Below are 24,272 nucleotides of genomic sequence, written 5' to 3'. Positions count from 1 at the left end.
ATAAGAATGTTTGTCCATCTATGGAAAGGGAACATTATGAGTCGGGGTTTTACTATTTCAGTTCACAGTTCATGAAGTGGGTCTGTCATAGTTTCAGTACCAAACGCCTTTCTGTTCACAGAAACAGCCTTACATTCTGCACTGTTCTTTAGTTTTACCTTATTCTAGTGACTCCAGAGAGATTTGGGTAATTAATTACAAAACAGCATAACAGACTCTAATCAAATTTAAAAAAGAGCAATACGAACCAGGATCAGATTAAACCATTATTTATCCAATGGGTTGAATAATTTTTTGCACTGAACTACAAAATAATCTTCAAATAAATAAATCCAATACTGCACACAATTTCCGTTCATAAATATACAAATAATTCTAAATCAAGTACTGCATTGCTACTTAATATTGCAATGCCATTTGAATTGTAATGCTGATGATACAAGTCTGCCCTCTTATAGCTGATTTATATATATATATATATATATATATATAGATATATATATATATATATATATTTTTTTTTTTTTTTTTATGGAGGCACTAAAATATGAAATAAGCACAAACGGAGCAATATTTCATCATTTAATGAACCAAAGAGCCACTTGTGTCTCCAGAAATTCAGGTTGCAGAACTTGATCTCGCAGATGGAAAGTGTGATCCTATATCAATACAGCAGCTAAAAATGCAGTACTATTATTTTTAATTCATTGTTAAAATAAAGTTGTTCACAGTATCCATCTTCACTGAAATTGTTCAGCTTATAGTGCGCGTCTTTTCACTCATGTCTGTACTTTTTAAAGCGTTTTTTCTTCTACGGACATGGAATCAGGTGGAGTCAGATATGTTGGAAAACTTAAGTCGATCTTCAAATTTGAGTATTTTTCACCACAAAGCTTCTTATTTTGTCTGTTTGATTATATTGTTTTTGTTTTTTCTGGATAAAATCGGCTCAGAAGGCATGTGAGTGCCTTAATGATCTTCAAGAAACAAAACAAATTCATATATTTGATTGTTCGCATCATCTAATCATGTCTACATGTGATTAAAACCTCATCTTCTTTTCAACTCAGCTTGTTTTTGACACCAAAGTTTATTTCTGTCTCCGCTCCAGCTTATAGTTCTCCTCAGCTCCCTACAGTTGTACGTACAGTAAAATTTATGCCTGTTAGGTGCTGCTGGGTCTGACTGGTGCTGCTCTGATTGGACAAGAGTAGCAGGCAGAAATCCCCTGCTTGCATCCTCACAGCGCATCTGTAGCTTTGTCGCTGGCAGAGGAGTTTGGAAGATGTTCTTAGAGGTTAAATCTCATCTCTCTGCAGAATATTGCAGCCACATTAGCATATAAATGTGCTACTTGTGAGCTGCATGTTTAATATGAGCGGGATTTAAAAGTATAATCGTACACAAAGTGATGATGTGGCAGTGAATGGGACAAATACAAGACGGGGGAAGTGTGCTGATGAGCTGCACCACCTGCCTTTCTGCGTTGAACCTGGGTGTGTGCGCAGAGATAAAGTAAACGTGTGTGTATGTGTGTGTGAGTCTTTACCTGTGTGAATGACAGAACAATCAGAGGTTGGCTCAACAGGAGATATATATACACATCATAACTAAACTTCATTCTCACCCCGATCTCCCCGCCTCCCCCAGAAACCAAAGCAGAAAGACTGGCATCCTCCTGACGGCTTCATCCTGGGCCTGTGGACTTTAATCCTGCTGGTGTTTTTCAAGACCTACGGTGTTAAACATCTAAAGCACATCTTCTAAGGATCCGGCGCAGACACAGTTGGTCGTCCCAGGACCCTGGGAGTCTTTCTGAAGGGGTATTTGGGAGGAAGCTGCAGTTTGTGTTGGGTTTTTATACCTAAATGTGGGAAGATGAGCAACAGAAAGTACTGATTTGTATGAAAATCCATAAACTATTGGTGCCTTTTTTATGTTTTAAAGCTGCAGTATGTAACATTTATAAAAAAATACGTTTTTTTTCCATCTTTAATAAAATTGTCACCATGTTGTGACAGTATAAAACAGATAATCTGTGAAAAAAATCTAGCTCTTGATGAGCTAAAATGCACAGTCAAACAACCAATTAGAGACACAAGGCGGGTCTTAGTGCTGTCAATCATTCTTGTTTATGCTGCTCAATGTGCTGAGGGTGGAAATACTTTTTTTGTTTTTCTGTTATGCGTGTTTTCTATTCTTATTGGTATTTGTTTAGTTTGGTGATTAGGTTGTAAAATGTGAATCTTGTATAAAAAATTCTTACCATCTTTTTGGTATTATACAAAAAAAAGATGGCAGCGTTCATGTTATAAGGTTCAGCTTGGTAAAAAAAAAAACAAGTGGGGCGGTGAACATGAGATTGATTGACAGCGCTAAGACCCGCCCCTTGGCTCTGATTGGTTGTTTTTGACTGAGAGTTGTATTTCTGCATTTTTAATTTATTTTTTGGGCAGATTATCCATTTGGCTGTCACAAAAATAATTTTAAAAAGTTAAAAATATATTTTTTTGTAAAAGTTGCATACTGCAGCTTTAATTGTAGTTGTATAATATATTGTACAGTAGCAAGATCTCCTAAATATTTCCTTGAGCGTCTGTCAGCAATAATATTTCCCAAAGGAACAAATCAGCAGCTGTAGTTGTTATGGAGGCTCAAACTCCTATTTAACATTAATATAATTAATAAAATGTGTCTTACCAATCTGATGTCTAACTTTATATCCTTTACCTAAATGGGTGATATTTTATGAACAAATATTTAAATTTCAGATTGACATGCAGAATCAAAACTTTATACTGGATTAGCTGCTTCATTGATATTTGGAACCCTGTGAACTATTTACATGGTTCACAATATTATTTAGATTATATCTAAATTACAAATGAGTAAAACAAACCAAAAATTATGAAAACTGAATTTGCAGTAGTTGAGGTCAGACGTTTCCAGTAGAGGGAATAAAAACAGCATCTGTTCCTGGTTTTCTACTCTTAAAGAAAACATATTTATATTATTTATTGTCAATGGCTTTATAAGCTTTGTAAATAGAGCTGACGAAGCGCTCTTGGAAATGTTTGAAAATCGGGATCTTGCTACTGTCTTGCAAAAATAACGGAGGATCTTATGTGACAGCAACATAAAGTAATTCATAACAGAGGAGTAAATGGAGTAAAAAAGAATTTTAAGTACAAGAATAAAATTATATTAGCAGAATTAATGAGAATAACGTTTTACTGTACGACTATTCCTGTCATTATAGTCGTTTCTTCATCTGGCCCTTTCACTCTGTCTTCTCTGACCCGTCTGCTGTGTTCCTTCATGATGCCGTTTGCTTGCTAATGTTCTCCATCAAGATTATCTGATCTAATAGTTTTTGAACATAAATGGTTGCATTTTATGTATTTTGAGGTTTTAGAATAAAAGGGGCTGGCCAGAAACTCACTTTTCTCACTGTTTTTCACTACTTTTTGTTTCTCTGTCACATAAAATCCCTTAAAGTATGTAAATGTTTTTACATAATGTAAAAAAGTTTAAAGTGTATGAACACTTTTTCCAAAACTGCACATATTAAGAAGTTTGCTTTTGTTTTATTTTGGCAAATGTTCTGCCGTTTTTTATCTATTTCACTGTTCCTCCATATATTTTTGTGTCGCATGCAGTGTTGCACTGACATGCTTTATGATGCAGATAATTTAATTTATTTGGAGAGCGCGTTGCCTCGCATATTTCAGCTGCGGCAGCCTATTTGTTTAAGTGCTACTCTGACTGTCTGCTGGGTCACAGAAGGAAAAATGCACTTATTGGTCGTGAGTGGGCTGTGGAGAGATTACTGCAGGGGTGTCCAAAGTGCGGCTCTGGGGCCGGTTTGCGGCTGGTGGAATGATTCTGTGTGGCCGTTGGCCAAAATTCAAGAATATCAGCTTTATTTCAGCGAGTTGGTAACTGATATGCTGAGAGGAAACTAAGGTGAAATGCTCCAGAAAAATTAGAGTAGTCGTAAAATATGAATGGTTTGTGTTTTTCTATTTTATCAACCAAATGTTTTGCTTTCATTTTAATTTGACAGCATATAACTCCACAACCAACCAGCAACTTTTACTCAAAAGTGGATTTGGAGCACATCCTTCATTAGAGACTTAAAGATGCAGTGTGAAGCTTGTTTAAAAATATATGTGTATATTTTTACGTTTGTGTAAACTGTAACTGTCGTAACAGTTTAGAAACATAATTTGTGAAAAAGAAACAAACTTCTCCACCTTCTCCCACTCCTTACTAGAAACAACCAATCAGAGCCAGGAGGCGGGTCTTAGTGCTGTCAATCAACCTCTCCATCACCCACTTGTGCTCTGCTACACTGCAGCTAGCATAGCGTGTTGTGAATGCTCAGGCTAGTTAGCATGTGACCGATAACAGCCGACAAACTGTTTTCCTGTAACATTAAGTTGCTTCTCCACCATTAGCACATTTAGCAGGATTACATGAGCTTGATTCACGGCGATAAGACCGGCCTCCTGGCTCTGATTGGTTGTTTTTTATTTCATTTCTTTACATGGAGGAGATAAATCTTATCACAGATTATTTGTGTCATAAACTGTCACAGCATCCTGACAGTTTCAACAAATATGTAAAAAACATTTTTTATATGTTACATACTGCAGATTTAAGAAGTTTTTAAAAGGAAAAAGAGGGACTTGTGTCTTGTTCTTGTAGCTTAGAATACATCCAAGATAATTAACTTTTAGTTTGGATACTCCTGGATTTTAACGTCACGCCAGTTTGTTTACACTCTATTACACTCCTTTTACCTGCGAATCACATTTATAAAGGATCATGATCCAAAAACACAAAATATTAGACTTTCTTGTGCAAACATCTTAGTACATTTGAAAAAAGACAAAACTAACTTACCAGTAACTTCACCAAGATATAGGAGCTTGTTTTAAATTAATAAATAAGTAAAATTGAAAAGTTTCTTGCTTGAAGTGAACTAAGATTTTTGCACTAGAATCTGGACTAACAACGCTTGCTAAGATTTAGTGTGTTTGCAGTGGTCTGACCTGCAAATACAGGTCAGACCATTTTAGAGAATGGAATAGTTTCCATTCTCTAAACTGGAGTCCGAGTTGGAGCATTCATTAGCTCCTCTGCTGCTGATTGACTTTTTGGTGATGCTTTTCTCCAGCCAGTCTGCATCTCTGAGCTCCAGTGAATCTCCCAATGCCGAATGAATCTTCACTCCATGACGTTTATTCTTTGGACTTTTTCCCGCGGTGTTACCACTCTGCATTAGGATCGTTGGCAGAGGAACAGATAGATTGAACCGGAGGTAGTTTATCTTTGCTCTTTGGCTCGCACTCCGCCCATCGGCCGCGTGCTGCCACTCTTCCTTAGGGCTGAAATGGAAAATGGATGAAGCTGGAAATGAAACTGTATGTACGGAAAGGCAGCCACACTGTGTATCTTTTTTTCCTTATGCATTATTTATACAACACTTATTTCTTTTCCTTTTTCTTATTTTCTGTAATCCCGTTTTAGTCTTTCTTCCCTTGTTGGTGGGAGAACATGGTGTGTAAAGCCCTGGTTAAAAAAACAAAACTAAAAATCTGAATAAATAAATTAAAAAAGAAAAAAAAATTGTTTATTCTTCTGTACAGTGTTCAGGATACCCCCCGCCCCCCGCCCAAAAAAACAACAAACCATTAAACTATTGCTAATAAACTTTGACTCTTTTAGAAGTAGTTGAGATCCAAATTAAGAATAAAAATGTTAAAGTGAATTAAAAGTAAAAATCCACATTTGTACACTAGTTATACACAAATTTAGACCAAAGCAAACAAAGTAAATTGGTTTTCAGATCAGTATTTTTGCAATAATTTCACAAAATGTCACAATAACCCTTTCTGAAGGACAAACAGTAAGCGTAGCAATGGTTACAGGTCCCGTAGTACCGGAGAAAATGATTTATCAAAAGCAGAAATTATGGGAAGAGTGGAGTTTCTAAATAGGAAATATAAGGATTAGATCCATGCCAGAAGCCGAAGAATTATTGTAGACTGTTTATGGTTCAGAACATTTAATACATAAATGAATACAACAAGGCATGATTTGTTTTTCTTCAACTGCTGGCAAGAACTCCCCACAAGCTTTTAATCGGAAAACCTTGAACTCATCCACAGGCTGCACTGCAGTGAGCCTAAATTAAACATGCAGTCAGCCGCATCCGTGATCTAAGACATTATTTAGTTGGGATAGATGCTACGTCTGTAAAAGTTTTATGATGTCCAAAAAACAACAAGCCAATCTTCTGTCAGGAACTGTAGCAGAACCAGAGACTTGCAGCTCCTGCTGCCAGGGGGAAGCGTTAAATCACGTAAACTCTCCAAACCTATCGTCTTTTTCTTGGTGATTCTTGTTCAATCAAACTGATTTGTAGCGGTAAATGATAAAATGTTTCATCGCGTCTCTTTTGTCTCTGATTGCCACATTTTGCTGCAGATGTTGGATTAAAACATCTTTGTGGCGTTGCTGTGGATGTCCCTCAGAGAACATGGCTGATCTACTATTGCAATCACTGCACTATAAAATGAACATGAATATCTAGATTTTACTCTCCAATTGCTTTTGGGACTTGGACACATTTTTTTATTTACAATGAATACTAAGATTTTATAAGTCTTTAAATTAGTGATGACCAAACTGTGGCTCTGGGGCCACTTGCGTCCCTTGCAAGGTTTATGTGTGGTCACAATCTCAATTAAAGAATGAGACAAATTTGACCAGAAAGATAGTTTACATTTTTTGTAGATGAAAACTTTTGCTGAAATTTTTTACACTTTCTTAAAGTGGAAAATATGCTGTTTTAAAAGCTTTTTTCTTTTATTGACCAAGTTTTTCTCTTATTTTATTTAAGTTAATATAAAGTGGGACCACAAACATCCAGCAACATTTCCTAACATGAAGAATTATCTCATTCAGTCATTAATGTAGGCAAAATATAGGGTTAGGGTTAGGAATAGGGTTAGGGTTAGGGATAGTGTCATTTTGAAGAAAATGACACTGCCTAGTTCATTCTAGAGAAAAGACCATTGTTGAAAGAAAAAAGAAACAATATAAAATTATAAAAACACGCTTTTCTTTTGGAAAATAAAGAACAAACAAGTGACAGCATTTTTTTTGTCTCAGATGTGCAATAATAAAAAATCTGAATTGGTGGTTTGTTTTATTAAATATATATCAAGGTAAATTTATTATTAAGCAAGTAAAAACAAAAATAGTAAAACATCTGAAATGAAAACTGAATTAGTTTTGTATTTTTATCCTTCAAGTACTTTGAACTTGGGAAATTGGCCAAAAGTTTAGACATTAGACAAAAAAACGTTAATAATCAAAATTCTGAGATGTGTTCCCCGTCCTTCACTCTAAGGTCGTTTCTTTTATATCTCTGGAAAATAAAGACTCATTTTTACTGCAGAGCTCTCAGCTTTTTTATGAGATAGGATCATCGTGTCCTCAGTCTGAAGATGTTGAACACTTTCTCATGGTGTGAGCGCCTTACTCTGCTGCTGCTGCTCACAGCCCTCACATTCAGTGATGAGGGCAGCCATGTTGTAGAGGGAACATTGTAACGTGGAGGCCACCTCGACAGGAAAAACCCAAAGATGACGCGAAGTTACCAGATCAGACTGAAAAGACTCGTTACGAATGGTAGAAAAATGCAACCTTTGGAATCATTTTTTAAAATTATTCTCTACACCAAAGAGAAAGAAAATATCTTTTTCAAACCTACAATAGTTTACAGTTTGTTTGTTTTTAAAATAGTCCATGTTTAATTTATTGTCAGAAGAGTTAAAAAAAATATTCCTTTTCTCTATTGGTGTAGAAAACATGATGTACCTTCAGCTTCCTGGATGCACAAATGCTTGAAGATGAAAATACCTGTCGTGATTTTGAAAGGAGCGCTACCTGTAAGTCTTATGAAGGCATTGTTGTTTCAAAACTAAATTTAACAAGCTTCCTGAGGGCAGAACCTTCCTAAATAACCAGCCGAAACCAAGTTGTTAAATTAACAAACGCAACAAAAAGGTGTAATATGCATCACTTTTATAAGAAGTGAATCTGGCAGGTTTTATTCATTTTTGCCCAAGTTTGTATCAAAATCTAAATAACGAATAGATGTAATATGCAGCATTTCTATATAACTCAAATAGACATAAATAGGCATCGGAGAAAATTAGCCTGTTTTGTAGAGCAAAATACAACAGAAAATTGTAGCTTCAGAAGCAAAAATATCAACAAAAATGTTAGCTAACACGCTATTGATTGGTCTTTGCAAAGCAACTAATGGAGGAATACAATGTATTTTTCTTGCCGCTGATTGGCTGTGCAACCAAGGGCGAAAGTAAACAAGACTAAAGACGTTAGCTTGTCCAGCAAGACTAAGATAATTTCCTCTTTGCATTTTGGCATTTAAATTGTTAAAATATATATTTACACTTGTTTTTAGAGGGGAACTAAAGTGTTAGGAAGCTGCTACCAGAGATCCACTTTACATAATAATCTATCAGAAATACAGAGATTAGTTTTGGCTGTTAATGATATACGCTTTTAGTTGAAATACATGTTAAACTTTTTTTAAATCAAGGTTGTCCCACCACACTCAGAGAAGACTCCGGTCATGTATATAAAACTTCCCAGCAGAAATGAGCCTTTTCAACAACCTGGTCCATGGCAACAGTTTTAATCTCCATGGTTAATTTGTTCCAATCCTTGATACCTGCTCTGGTTGGATTTGCATGTTAATCTCAGCAGAAGGTAGAGCACAACCCAATTTAGCAGTGATTAATTTTCAGGATGCAGGCTTTATTTATTCAGCTTCTCCTGAGGTGTGCAGCCTCGGACTGTTTTTGTTTTACACCTCGCTTGATTAAAATATTTTCAGAGTAAAAATTATGTTTCATTATTTGTGGCTCAGCTGTGAGTGGCAGGTGGGTTAATCTTCTTAGTGTGCTCTTTAGTGTGGATACAAACAAACACATTATGCATGGAATTGCACATGCATTTGCTCACTGGATTAGCCGGGAATTTCGTCATTTTTCAGAAAACTTCTAATTATTTTTACCTCTATTTAGCCTTTTCATCTCTTATGTAGGTCAGGTTAATTTAGGCAATTATATCATTAGGATTGTAGATAAATACTGCTGGGATGTACATTTTCTAGGCCATGTTCGCACTTGTCCTCATAAAACTTTTGAAACAATTCAGAGCAGATATTAAAAACCTCATAATATGATGTGATAATTGTGTAGCCCTTATTTCAACATGTAGTTGGGTTTTAAAAGATTAAGAGGGCAGCAATTATTTTTTTTGTCATTTTTCCAGCTCAGTAGGAAACCCTAAATCATCCTAAATGCTAATGAAGGACATTTTATTGATCGAGTGAAGGCTCTACGACCTCATAATCGAGGTGAGGTGTCCCTCTGCTGTGCTTGATTACCCTTTGTTACCTTGATCTATGTGCCTTACATTCAGGCGGAAAGGCAGTTTGCTGCCATTTTTAAGCACAAAAACCGCTCACACACTAGGTTATGAACACGCTGGAGGATCTATTTGCAGCTCTTGGGAATAATGAGCGAGCCTTGTAGCTGCTGCCTGTCTTTCATTATTATTTCAGCATGACACAGCCGCATGTCACAACCAGATGGAAGGAGCAAGATTGAAAAGTAAAAATGGCAGCTGCCGTCAGCCGAGGGTGAAGGTGAGTCACTGGTTTCCTGTCCTGCTGATGAGAAAACGTTCCATGACTAAAAAGTCATTCCAACAATTATTCTTTCTCAGTTAAGGCAACATTTATGGATTCAAGAAAAATTAGACTAGTGTACATGCTTTCTTTGTAACACTTCACTGCCGTCTCCAGCTTTTATTCTGCACTATGTCTTAGAAGTGTTAAAAATGTCATTGGATATAGAAGCAGCAAAGAAAATGGCTTTGAATTACTGGAATCCAGCTGACAAACATTTCATTCAGCTCTCCAAACAGAATTAAAATACACAAGTGTTGGTATAACCTTAAAATGTATCATGTTTTATTGAGATTTTATGAGACAGATTAACACAAAGCTGGAAGAATGATGCTTGGTTCACATCAAAAATTAAAAAAAAAAATCCTACCAAGTATTTTTGGAAACCTAACCCTTTTGTCTTGGTAAGAAGTTACTTTTGAGTTAGTTTTGTTGTGATATTTTCTCTACAAACTAGATCAAAATTACTTAAGATCTTGTGGTTTTACAAATGAAAATCTAAATTCATTTTAGATTTAGATTAAATGCTTATTTTGAAGCCCAATGTTTAGCTTTCTAACTAAATATTTGGCTTGACACTAAATATTTGATTTGTGAAATAAATACAGTTTTAAACTACATTTTTAGCTTCCTCACTAAATATTTATCTTCAAATTAAACACTTAACTTGAAGGTAAATGTTTAGTTGCTAAATAACCGAAATCATTTCTGTTATATTTTGACTGTGTAACTTTACAAACGCCACCACTTAGGATTCAGCACCAGCATGTAACATTAAAATAATGCCTAGTTTTCCCTGACTGACAACCGAGTTTTATTCATGAAGGAGAGGAGATGAGAAAAATCAGGAGGAGTTCACATGTAACTCATAAAAAATCAATCCAGAGCAAGAGATTGACAGATCCCGCGCTCAGTTTAGTAAAGCCGGTGTTTCTCCACCTGTCACACCTCTGTGAGGTGATTCAGGCTGCAGCGAACGGATGCTGCTGCTGCTGCATCTCTGCTCTCCATCTTTATCTCCTGCTTGTCTGGTTCCACCTGGCTGAGCTTTTACATGGAAATCCAGCTTGTGGTTAAATAAATTGCACTATTAACTGCCGACTGGAGCCAACAAAAGAGCCGCGATATAAACATACAGAAAAAGAGCGCCCATGAGAGAAAACATCCCAGCCACTGTTCCACACCTGTCAGTCATCCCGGCTGCGCAGAGTTTGACTCAGCTGAACTCACAAAGCAGAGCTGAAAGTCAGCTCTGCTTTGTGAATTTATTTAACTGCTTTGAAAAAGATTGAGCCTTTTGTTGCTACAGTGTGACTCTACAACAAATTCTTTACTTTTTGAAATAACAGTTCACATGTTCAAAAGGTCAAATTTAAAACATATATTTGAAATCTGTAGCTTTATTGATGTATTCAGGTGAAGTGACCTTGCAAAAGTATTTACACACTCATAACTTGTTCAATTCATTTCTATGACAGTGTGTTAGGGCCATTGTGGATCGGAACAAATAAGTACATTTTAGCCAAAAGAAACAACTCAGAAAATTGCTTGAAAACTCAGATTTTGAGATTGTTGTCAGAAGATTTCCAGAAATTTTTTTTTGGAAAGTTGAAAATTTGCGAGAAAAAAAAAAAAAAATTTTGGGATTAATCTTAGAAATGTCAAACTTTTTTCCATAAAATTTCTGAGATTAAACTCAAAAATAGAATTTTTTCTAGCAAGTTTTAAACTTTTCAAACTCAGAAATTTCTACTTTTTTTGTTAGAAAATTTCAGTTTGAAGATATGGAAAAAGAAAAATTTTGAGATTGAACTCAGACATTTTTAAGAAAAATCTTGGAAAAATAATGACCTTTGAAACTTTGAAATTTCCAAGTTTTTTCCAGAAAATTTCTGAGCTTAAAATGTCAAACATTTACAAATTAAGCACCATCAACTACTGTAATTCATCAAATAAAATCTCAAGAAAGTGCATTGATGTTTGATTTCATCTCTCCCCTGTTCGGCTCTTTCATCCCGGAAACTACCCTCCAGTTTGCGTCTTCTGTGATCCCTCTGGTGAACACACACACACACACACACACACACACACACACACACACACACACACACACACACACACACACACACACACACACGCCAATGTTACTGCCAGTGAACTATCAGGCTAACCTGCCAAGAGGGGACGTGTGTTTCAGGTCAGTTAAAATAAAATTTATTTTTATTTTTTTTTTTATTTTCCCTGTTGCTATAATGTAAGTTCAAATTTCACTTTTAATCATTTGTTTTAAAAATTGTCAACAGGAGCCCTGGATATCTGTGCTTTACTATTATTATTTAAATAAGTGTTTACAATACAAATATCCTCAAAAAAATTAATTATGGCCACATATAAAAACGACTTTTGTTCCGAATGCCATTTAATGGTGGCATGATTAATATCAAGGTCTACAGCATGAGCAAAAATTTATATTTTAAATTAGCTTATAAGTTTTTTGTCTCTTAATATGGATAAGTTGCTCCTCTGACAATAATGATTCATAGTGGTTCTGCTTCTGTTGTTCTTAGCAGTCAAAGAGGAGAACCTTCTGGGCAAAAGTGAAATGCTCTGGACAGCATACAGTATGTGTCTCTACTTTCCATTGACTTCCATTCATTTCAACAGCCTAACCCTAACTGTCACATACCTAACCCTAACTCAATTCATACCTTAGTCTTAAACCTAACCCCGAGCACAAAAACAAAATTTCTCCTGGTGGGGGCCAGGCTTACATCCCCACCAGGAGAAATGGGTCCTCACAATGGAATATGTGTCAAGAAAATGATACCCAATACATCAAATACATGGCACACACACACACACTCTCTCTCAGAGCGTTTGATGATCCTGCCTTCCAGGTTTTCAAACAGCTCTGAGCCGCATCATGTCCCTCCATGAATAAAACTCTGGCTGCAGCAAAGGCACTCCTCATCCATGCAGCACTGTCTGTTTTTCCAGTTGCCCATTGGAGCGATTGGATCTCTAAAAGCGCATCCCAACTCCATTGGCAGTCACGTATTCTGCAGAACCATGGTTGCGGCGGCGGCCGTTCCCGGCAGTGTCCGGTTGTCTGGGAGAGGCGGGGGGCTCCAGTCTGGCTGGAAGAAGTGGATGTCAAACGTCCTTGCCCAGTTGGCAAAGGCGCGCTTCTCCGTGATGAAGCGGTGATGGCTGCCGCGTTTGCCGCGCTCATGTGAGATGTACATGGCACACTCGTCGGGCCCCCGCGGCTCGTAGTAGTGGTAGGGGACAGACTGGTGCTGAGGCTCCCTGCGGAGACAGAAACGGACGACATTTAGGAGGATTTTAATGAGTTTCATTAGATACCATGAAGCATTTTTCATTTCAAGGTGAAGAAGGATGGTTGGCTTTAATTTATCATTTGGTGAGCAGATAAGTTTAATTAGATTCATATTTAAAAGTGGCACTTTCATCCAAGCCTGAAATAAGAAAATTAAAAAAGTTTCACAGTTTAAACTTGACTATTAAAATATTAAAAGTGCACGGCTCTCTTTTATAGCAGTTTTGACAGCCTTTTTTTGTGTGCATCTTTACAAGTTTAGTTCCGTTTTGCTTACACTGCAAAAAACACAAAATATTATAAATATTTTTGGTCTAGTTTCTAGTTTGTGATAGATATTAATTAATATGATTAATGACGTACCAGTTATTTTTAATATGTTTTTAGCCTTGATTTAGGATGTTTAAGCAGTTTTGCAATTTTCTGGAAGTTTGTTCCAGATTAGATGCATATACATATGCTGGTTCCCTGTGTTTGTTTTATTTTGAGTTACAACATGAAAACATTTACTTCACCCTAAAGTTTTAGTCCAATATTCATTTCGAAATGATTGTGAGGAGTTCCAGTTAGCTAAGCAAGTTTCTCAAGTGATTTTTCCATCACTTAGTTGATTTCATTGTTGTTTTCTGAAAGCACTTCAATTGGGTTTATTAAATATTCATGAGACATTTCACAAATTTCTAAATTTCAGCATTTTCACCAACATCAGTCATTCCCATAGTCCTTTATCATGATATATTCATCTATCTCCTGACATATAATATATACATTACATATTCATGTAGTCATTTTTTTCTCTTATCTGATCATGTCTCTCTGAGTTTACAAGCTACTTTGGTCTTGAAGCTCGACCTCATCCCTCATAACTGAGTTTCTATGTGTTTTAAACTGCAGGCTTGGTCAAGATGTCAAGATAACTAAATTCTCATCTCTCAAAATTCTGCAGCAGCAAGTAAAAGGCATACTTCTGTTTGTGTGTTGAAAATAGGAAGGTCTGTTATAACATTCAAGGTTTTACTTTAGTTAAAAGTGCCCTCTGTTTGTGCTTTCCACTTATAGAGAATGCAGCACTCTGGAGACTTTGAGTTGAATTATGTTTTAAATTAATAAAACTTTTTCACTGCTTCCTTTTTCTTTGCAAAGTCTGCTTCTGTTTTCTCATGAATCAGACTGGATTAAGATGAAACCTGTGGTTAAAAATGACTGGCACGTTACATAATGTCTGACACCAAATTGTTTTTAGTCTCAATCTCATTGTCACACTGCAAGAACACCAAAAAATATTTTTATTTGGTTTCTGGAGCAAATGTTTTAGCATATTTTAATTAAGAGAAGACTAACATAAAAGTACATATCAAAAACAATTTAAAAGAAACTTGACTTGCATCTGACAGCTTTGAATAGGCCTCTGTCTCTTTAAGAACCTCGTACTCGTTCCGACACGTCCTTTTTATCTAGTTAACAAGCAAAAAGTCTCAACCATTGACACCATTTAAAGCTATTTTTAGGAGGTTGGCGGTCGTACAGTTCTGCCAGCTGTTTGCACATTGTTGCTGCCACTAGTCTGGAGGAGTTTGGGGTAAATAGTCAGAAATTCAAATCAGAACCACCAAACTCCTTCCCAGTGATAATCCTGTATTCTATTTGCTTTGCAGGGAAATTTCATTAAATCAGCTTGATTTAATGTATCAGTGGAAAAGCTGTTTGAAAAACATACTTTAAATGCACAGACTGCTGACTTTCAGTAAAATCTGCACACCTCAGTTGTCATGAGAACTACAATGGACCGCTGAGAATCAGCAAGCAATTTCTAAAAGAAATGAAGCAGCATTCCTTCTTCATGTCTGCTGGGATTGAATTTGCCCGTGGAACTTAAATAAACAAAAAACATAAAAAAAAGACTTTAACCAACCTGCGCCTGGGTCGAGAATATGCTGAACATTGAACAGTTTGTTCTCTTTTATTGAGAAATCTAATAAGGTTTGTTGCTTGTTCAATGAAACGGTCCAATTAAAGTTCTGGCTGAGATGAATGAGAGGTGAGCTGTAAATCTAATCAATAAAGAACGTTAACGAGGTTGGTTGCCTGAGTTTGTGATCGTAATAAAGTCCAGAGTTTCTGTAACATAAAAAAGTTTTTGGAAGAATAAAAAATGTCACGTCTGCATGGAAAATGCTTCATATTTCATTTTAGATATGCTCTACAAATAAATCTGTAAATAAGGGAAGTGATTTACAAAATACTTGGAAAAAAAAAATTCACAAGTACTGAACCGTGAATTAAATGTCAAATAATTTACATTTATTTTCTTTCAGCTTCTTTCAAAAGTAACTTTAAAATAAATGAATTGTACTTTTTTTCATTTAATCAGCTAAACAATAAATTAAACATACTAAGTTTTAGGAAAATGAAAGAAAAACAGTAGATATTTGTGAAAAAGTGAGCTGCATATGACTACATTAAAAAATTAAAGAGGTTCTTGCAGGCTTGTATAATTATAAGAAAAGAATACAATGTTTTTGTTTTGTTTATGTTTTTTATTCAAAGATCAACAGGAACAGGATATCACTCTTGTTGTGTTAATCAGCGGCCTGGAGATCTGTTGGCTGTTGGTGGTTATATTTACTAGAAAAAGTAAAATTTATGCAAAAACCTGGTTAATAAATAAATCATATTTTGTTGCATTACTAACATTTTAACATGTAACATTTCTGGGGGGGGTTTCTGTAAAAAACTGAAGGGATTTTCTCTTGCAGAAATGTGATTTCAGGACCCATAAAACCATCAAGAGGACCATAAATGGCCCCCGGGCCACACTTTGTACACCCCCATAACAACAAAACCACAGCGAGGCTGCGTATTACATCTCTATCTAAATCTGTTCTTAAAGAAATATTTTTATGAAACAATATCCGACTTTTTGCTTTAAAACATAACTCCATATTTTAAATCCATATTAGGAACAGAACAGAAATGCATCGTCAATGTTTTTCTGAATTAAGATTCTCGGCCTTTTGTCTCCTTCGGCAGCCGAGATCCATCGAGTGGCAGCCAATAACCGGGTCGTTTTATCGACACCACGCTGCAGACAAGGAAACATTTTAAACTGTTGTGGCTGATGATGCTGAGTGGCTCAGAAATCAACTAACCGAAATGCACAAAAGCTTTGAGTCAAGTGAAACAAAGAAAGAAAGAACAGAAAAGAGTTCATCCAGGTCAAACAGAAAATACAGGTTTTCATTTGCACCTGTTTGGGTTTTTGGTTTTAATGCTCAGTTTTATCGTTAAGTCTTCAAAAACGTTCAATAATTTTGAATAACTGGATAGTGAAAGAACATGTTTTTATATTCATACATGTTTGTAAATATATTATGTATCTGCATTAACAGAGGTATCAACTAATGTTTGTCATTGTTCAACATTGGTATTAGTCCAATAAGTAAAACCGGGCCAATATTAGCAACCGATATTTATATCTAGCCATTTTATGTGCTTTGAGAGTCGAGGGATTGACCAGTACGACAGGATGTTGGGGTCATTATAGATCAGGGGGGAAAAAGGAAGAATACAAATTATAATATAATAGAACATTCCAGAGATTAACCTAAATATTTGAGATTTTTCCAGCAAATTTTGTACTTTTCAAGCTCAGACATTTTCTTGTTTTTTCTAGAAAATTTCTGAGATTAATCTAAAAATATAAAATTTTTCTTCTAGCATTTTTTACCTATTTTTTTCTCTCAACAATGGCCCTAATACATCATTGTTTTCACATGACATTTGTTTGACCATGTTTCTTTTCAGTGTCAAAAGGGGCTAAATTCAAATGCACATAAAAATTTGAGGATTATTTGGTAAAAAAGGATTTAAAGCTGTATATCGTTTTACTTCCCCTATTCCACTATCATTCACAATTTTGTGTTAAGCTATAACTCAACTCCTCTTCCCCACCCACCAAAAAAAGAAATGTGAGGTTTAAATGTGAAAATATATTGAACTGCAACATATAATTATGGGTGTCAGCTTTGCACAAACACCTGCTGTCACAAAATCCATTATCAGCTGTTTCTTCTTCGCTTTTGGAAACTATTTAAACGTTTCTTATCAAGCGCCGCAGTGCAGTTCGGCCAGGAAACCTGTCAGTCGGTTCTTGTCTGGGAATTTGTCGTTAGCATTCAGCTCCACCTTCGGCTCCTCACCTGCAGAAGTCGGGGGCCACCATGCCGAAGACGTTGATCCTATCGCAGAGCTCCAGAGCGATGGTCATGGTGAACCAGCCGGTGCTCAGCCACGAGTTGGAAATCTTCCTGCAGACGGAGGAAGGCCACATTTTAGATCGGTTTGATGTTCTTTATTAACTAAAACGGATAACCAAAGGATCCCACGAATAAAGATTTATCCTGATGCACAGGTCGATTCATCTGGCGCCTCCCAGCTTCACCAAACCAGAAATCCAGACGGATACAAATGAAATCTGTCAAATAATCAAACTCTCAATCAGCTTTGCTCCTGGTTAAAATCACATTTTCCAGCTGCAGTGGTCCGTCTGCTTTTCCACCAAAAAGAGATGAGAACCGATGAAATAAATATGAAGTGATATTTACATTGCATTAAGAAATCTCTTTCCATCTAAATGTCCATCAGCTCTGAAGCAGAATTGCTCCCGCATTAAAAATATATCTCTCCACTCAAAGGAATTAAAAAAGAAAAGATAGAAAGTTAACTTATTTTTGAAGTTGTGAACTAGTTCTCTTGGTCTATTTTAAGTCTTTTTATGTTTTGTTTGTGCATGTTTATTTTTTTAAAGTTGTAATTTTCTCAAACACAGAGAAAAAACTGATTGAAACAAACAACAGTTGTTATTTTATATGTCTCTAAATGTTTGGATGGAATCATGAGAATCAAACTAACATGACTCATTTCTAAAAGTTGTTTAAGAAAATTATAGAAAATTATGCAGATTTTATCATGTGGCTGTAAATTACATTTAGCAATTAGAGGAAAACACTTCACTGTTTCACTCAAAGCATTTTTAAAATTTTACAATTAAAGTGAATCTCAGCTATAAAGAAAAACAGATTTTATTTGTGGGTTAGAAAGCAGAACTGACAAAAAGAAGATTAAAATAAAATAAAATAGATTAGCATGATATAACATTATTGTTATATGAAATTGTCCTTAGGTGTCTAAATCGTTCACTTCTTATTACCTCAACTTAACCTAGTATGCTTCCTTGATCAGGAATGAATGAATGAATTTCAGTCTGGTCAGTTCTGCCTATTTTGGTCCTCCTGTCACTTTAAAGCCAAACAATCTGCTGGCCACGCCCCCAGCTCAACGTTTTCACTCGCAAGTGAAAACGGCTGCAAACAGATCTGCAGTTATAGAACCGTACATCTTTGAAAAGCAAAAGTAGAGCCTCCTGCACAACCAAAAATAATGCAGCAAGTGCTTCCTGTGTGGTAAGTGAACAACAAAACATTTGTCCTTCCCAGCAGCTGTTGCACATCACATACAGCAATAAAACCAGGTAGAGTTCCAGGTAGTGGTGGAGTGCCCGTCAAATGCAATGTTACATTTTACAGACACCAAAATCATTGACTTATTGCCAAAAAAAAAAGAAAAAAAAAAGCAGTTGAAACCCAAATGGAAGCATAAAAATACAAAAACTGTGAATTTGAATCAATGAGAATCTGATCGTCGCCTGCCAGGTCGAAGGAGGTCACGTTTTATTTGACCTCCAGGTTGAAGGAGGTCACGTTTTATTTGACCTCCAGGTTGAAGGAGGTCACGTTTTATTTGACCTCCAGGTTGAAGGAGGTCATTTTATTTGACCTCCAGGTCGAAGGAGGTCACGTTTTATTTGACCTCCAGGTTGAAGGAGTTCACGTTTTATTTGACCTCCAGGTTGAAGGAGTTCACGTTTTATTTGACCTCCAGGTTGAAGGAGTCACGTTTTATTTGACCTCCAGGTTGAAGGAGGTCACGTTTTATTTGACCTCCAGGTTGAAGGAGGTCATGTTTTATTTGACCTCCAGGTTGAAGGAGTTCACGTTTTATTTGGGTCGTTTAACCAGAAGCTATGAACATCTCAGGCTAAAATCTTCAGCAAACTTCCAGACTCCTGATATCTGATTGCTGTCCTTTAGACTCAGCTGTAATCTCTGCCAGGCACAGCCGTGCAGATGGGTTTCGCTGCCGTCATCAGAACACGTCTGGAACAATTAGTGGTTCTGCAAACTGGCTCATGAATATTTCAGTGAAGAAATGCATCACAACTGTTCTTGTTCCCTCATTCGGAGTGTGAAGATATTCATCTTTGAGCTGATGCAACATGTAACTAGGATCCTTCAGCTGCATCACACACAGCTGTGCATTTCATCATGCCGGCTCAGTCTAATCCTGACCCAGATCAGAACAGGTGCATATGTTTATGCATCAGAATCTGATGGGCTGTTCTTACAGATTACCCTGTTAGCATAAAATGCTGCATGTCTGAAAGTAAGCCTTGAAACTATTTGTCACTGTGAGTCATTAGGTGGTTTTATTCACTAATAGCAAGCCGCTCACCATATGTTGAGGATTTATGAGAGAAAACGAACCAAGCTGAGAACAGGAGGAAAAGCAATATTTCTGCTTAATGCACTGAATTCAGTAATTAACTACGCAGCAGAGCCATCTGTATTATTCTGCCAACAGTAAACATGTATGTATAGAAATCCTATCACAACACAAACTGTTCTCAACAAACAGAAATACTACAATTGAATAAAAATTTATTTATTCTTTTCTGTTTGAGTCTGGGAAAGTGACTCATTTCCATAATGATTTAGAAAAATTAATGTTGCATGAAAATGTATCTAAAAATATCCCTATGATCAATGTTTTTTTTTTATTTTTTACGTTTTTTTATATTGATTTGTCAATTATTAATTGTACAAATGTGCACAAAACCCAAAATATTTGTGGTTCATTTGTTCATAAGTCCAGTTCATTTGGGAAAGTGTGAATGAACTCTGATGAGGACCAAAACAGCAAACATTAATCCGTCTAAAAACCTCAACCTCAGTTCAGTTGAATTGAACTCTGGTGCGGTTTGAATGCAAAGCGGACCGGATACCGCTCAAGCAGGAAGTGGACTATACCGCAGGGCATTCTGGGTAAATACAGCCAAAATGCTAGCAGTATAATGGGTGTTTTTACCAAAGACAGAAGAGAAAATATGATGCTACTCCTTTACATTTTGTGAAGGAGGTTGTTGTGCTCATGTCTTCTTCTGAGGGTTTTATGTTTCCTTCAGTAGTTCTTAGTGCAGCGCCCCCACAGGCGAAGAGGGGAACAGGTTTTCCAATTAGCTGGTTCGTTTGACAAAAAGCAAATTGCTGCAGCTAAAAATGTAACAAATGTTTCAAATGTGGTTCTCAGTCTAGTCTACTGGACTAGCAGGAGTGAAAACACAACCCGAGAAAGCAAAACACATAATCTGATTGACAATAGCAGCAAAAGTTAGTTTGAAATAACCTTTTCAGATGAAACGTATTTGCTCCAGGTGGTAATTTGTTTGGTGTGGGTGGTGAAGGATGCAGAGTAGATTTCAGTCTTGCTTTTCCATGGGAGCAGAGGGACAAGCTGCGCCACGTCTGTGCTCACGGCCATGTTGTTTCATAATCCATCCAAGACTACAGCTGAGGCTGACTCATTCTGTCGTATTGGACTTTCTAAAATGTAGTATTGATCTTTACCCCATTTTAAGCCGAAGCAGTTTCAGTTAATATGATCAGCAGCAGAACTGGGTCCAGTAAACCGGATATCATTGTGTATTTTTTACCCCTGGGAACTGTTTGAGCACTTGTCTTTGACTTTTTCAAGATACAGTATGATATTTCTCTGCTAATCTTCAAAACAAAAGGAAATTTATGAAAAAATAACTTGATAAAACCAGTAATTTTACTGGTTTTCAATTTCAAAGCCATTTTCTCTGACTAACATTTATAGTCAAAACTCAAAACTGTACTTCCATATATTAATAATAAAGTTAGTTATGTAACGGTTCTGTTTGGAAATGTCAAGTGAAAATGTAAAATGTTTTTATGGAAAAAGCTATTTAGCTTTCCGAATTTTACTGGCTATTTGAGAAGCTGGGAAGATGATTATTTTTTTCCTGTACTAACTCTGCTGTAAAAAAATTTTTGCTTCATGAATATACAACAATATGATTTAAGGGGAAGTTGACATAACTGCAAAACTACAAAAGCAGAGACTTCTAGCATTGGAATCAACAGTAAGATGATTCATGTAGCTCCACAGGTGTTGTTTGTGAGCCTAAAGTTGATCACGTAAGAAAGTAATGCTGCTGCTTTTACCTTTTAGGGTCCAAAAATCAATCACTGCGGTCTCCAAACATGCAACATGCATTTCTTAGAGTTAAAGTGAGACTTTAGACTTTAGTGCATGTGTCAAACTCAAGGCCTGTGGGCCAAATCTGGTCCGCCATAGCTTTTTATGTGGTCTTCTAGATTCTAGGCTAAACATTAAGTGTTTATCTAGAAAATTCCTGAAGAAAGTGTGCCGTCTGTTTGGACCTACTGTTCTGATGCTAAAAATGAGCATCATTGGCTAAAGAATTACTGAGTAGCATGTGGAGAACCTGGACTTGCACCATTCAGTACATTCAAATGAATGAATCAGCTAAAATTAGCCGAAATGCTAATGTTAGCGTGAATACTGTCAGTAGCATGTAGGGCATCACCAGCATGTTGTCTGTCATTGACTTCCTTCATTGAGTGTATTAAACCTGGCTAATAAGTAAGAATGCTAATGCTAACCTGAGAGAAAAAGATAAAAGCTTATATCATAATTTTGTCACGACATCTAGCTTTTAAATACATGGATGTGGTGCTAGTTTGTTAAGTCTCTCAGACAATATTTAAGCTTTCTTTTCCTCGTCACCAGACAAATCTTCAATGTTAAGCTTCTAATTTTACAACTACTTGTGGTTTTTGTATTTTTGAAATGAAAATGAGTATTTTAGAGTTGCAGTTGTAAAGAATTGCAAGAGTGACATGTGCCCTTTAAAGAAAGTCTGTGGAAATCAGGTTTATGTGATTTCTTAAGATCAGTTTGACAAGTTTTCTTCTTTATCTCCCAACCTGCTTCATACCTCCGCTGCTTTTCAAAGGTGGTTAGAAACTCTTTAGAAACAACCAGGAAAAGAAGAGAAAAACACTCCCGTTGGGGGATGAGACCTAAACAAGGTAAGGCTAAGAAGAAAATCTCGCTCGCTTGCTGCTGAATGAGGTGACACTTTGGGAAAAGAGGGTTGATATGTTTGAAAAGGTCTTCAGACGTTTCCTTATAGCCCAACAGAGAGGAAGGTGTACAGGGATGCGTCAGGCAAAGAAATGCTGAAATAAAAGATGTTTAGATCTTGCTTGTAGAAGCTCTGAGGCAATAAGAAAATGGTTCCTGACAGAGGAAGAGATTTTATAGTGAGTAAAAGCTTATTGAATATTACAGATTTTTTTCCATGATTGCAAAAAAAAAAAAAAAAAAAAAACCAAACTGTGGCATTGAAAAAAGAATCCCAGATCAACAGTTGCTTCCAAAAACAAAGTCAGAGGTAAGAAAAATTAACTGATAGAGACAATTTTTAATTTTCTCTGTTTGGCCACAATTCAAAATATTGAAAAATAAGCACAAATAAAAGCAAATTAAAACTAACATAAAAACTTTATAAAAAAAATTGCGCCATCCAGTTTGCCAATATATTTTTATTTTTTTTTGGTTAACCATTCCTTATTGTTTTGGATGCGGTGTAGTTGGACAGATTTTTGGCAGTATTTTTCATACTTTGCTTCTTTACTATGACTGTAGCAACAGTTGGTTTACAACAGGGAGACGCTGATTGGAAAAGCTGAAATGCAAAATATCTTTTCCTGCCAACAGCAATCATCACCATCTGCAGTAACTCTTTGAATAATCTGAATTGAAACAACATTTAATCTCCTTTTGGGATCAATAAAGTATTTTACATTTGAATTTGGATAAGCATGCATGAAAAAGTGCTGTACGTTTGCTACCACACCATGCTAGCAAGCTAAATGCTAACGTGTCGAAAGTGCTAGCGTTTAGCATTTAAATTGCTAGCTACATTTAGCCGTCTAAATGCATTTAAATTCACACTCATAAACCTTCTCAGAAGAAATGAAGCTCTTCCAGCTACAAAAGTTGAGCTGGGAACAAATGAAGCCCATGGAGTTCAGAAGTCTCAGCGTTAAATTCGCGTCTCATCAACTACAGCTGCCATGCTCTCAACAGTTGCCAGGTAACAGAATTACAGATGCTTTAACAGTGGATTTAATCTTTTTAGATAAATATGAGTCACTAACATCTTTTATCAAGAGGCCAAATGTTGTTGGCAAAGCATCCTTCCATCTGGAAAGACTGAGTCTGTTGGCAATAAGAGAAGAAAATGAACTCACATTTACCTCATGCTAAGAGAAATAACAAGTTGAGGATAATCACATAAACAGGCAGGAACATGTATCAGCCCAGTGATTTAAAAACATTTTACTTGGGTAATATTTTCTATTAACTGTCAACAACTATTACATTAATGTTGTGAAGCTTTGACACAAAAGTGGAAGCTGCTAGCTAAAAAGTTAGTGATGCTAACTTAAATATAAGAGCTTGAATATAATTTATCAACAAAATTTCAAAACAGATGTTAAACCTTATTCAACTGAAAGTTTACAAAACGGCCAATTACATTAACACTTTAGCATTTATCTGGAAAAATGTATCTAATTGAAAGAAAGTGCAGTAAATGTTTTCAAAATTTGCAAAAACTCTGAAAACAAAAAATTAGTCAGAACAAGAAAAAAATAAATAAATGACCAACAAAAAATCTCAGAAATTCTGAGGTTAATTTGAGAAATGTTCTAGAAAAAAACCTGTGAAGAGTAAAAAATTTATTACAAAAAACTACAATTTTAAAACGTTTTTGATTAATCACAGAAATTCGAGGAGAAAAAGAAACAACCTTTGATTCAAAAGTCCACAATTTTTACATTTCAAACTATGAAATTTTCTTCAGGAAATGTTAAAATTTCTGAGATTTTTTACTGGAAGTTTATT

General features: G+C 36.0%; 2 protein-coding genes across 3 annotated transcripts in view; one reads left to right on the top strand and one right to left on the bottom strand.

Annotated features, from left to right (window-relative positions):
* Positions 1-5,628, top strand: part of pigk (phosphatidylinositol glycan anchor biosynthesis, class K) — a 37,007-nt gene extending 31,379 nt beyond the window's left edge. Inside the window, exon 11 of the mRNA XM_055058262.1 lies at positions 1,651-5,628. Coding sequence (XP_054914237.1) covers positions 1,651-1,767 — 117 coding nt within the window. The 3' untranslated portion in view covers positions 1,768-5,628. The remainder of the gene's footprint in view (positions 1-1,650) is intronic.
* A 6,396-nt stretch (positions 5,629-12,024) lies between these two features.
* st6galnac5a (ST6 (alpha-N-acetyl-neuraminyl-2,3-beta-galactosyl-1,3)-N-acetylgalactosaminide alpha-2,6-sialyltransferase 5a) overlaps positions 12,025-24,272 on the bottom strand; it is a 62,840-nt gene continuing 50,592 nt past the window's right edge. Inside the window, exons 4-5 of one of the 2 annotated variants that reach the window (XM_055058267.1) lie at positions 17,336-17,443; positions 12,025-13,105 (exon numbers count right to left, since the gene is read on the bottom strand). In XM_055058267.1, coding sequence (XP_054914242.1) covers positions 12,847-13,105; positions 17,336-17,443 — 367 coding nt within the window. In that variant the 3' untranslated portion in view covers positions 12,025-12,846. Of the gene's footprint in view, positions 13,106-15,724; positions 16,219-17,335; positions 17,444-24,272 lie in introns of those variants that run through there. The other variant, XM_055058268.1, reaches the window with a different exon arrangement.

This window comes from Poeciliopsis prolifica, unplaced genomic scaffold, assembly GCF_027474105.1.
Source record: "Poeciliopsis prolifica strain line A6 unplaced genomic scaffold, Auburn_PproV2 SCAFFOLD050, whole genome shotgun sequence".
In the NCBI taxonomy this organism is placed as follows: domain Eukaryota; kingdom Metazoa; phylum Chordata; class Actinopteri; order Cyprinodontiformes; family Poeciliidae; genus Poeciliopsis; species Poeciliopsis prolifica.
Note: the sequence above shows the minus strand (reverse complement) of the source record. Positions and strands in the feature narration are given on the sequence as shown.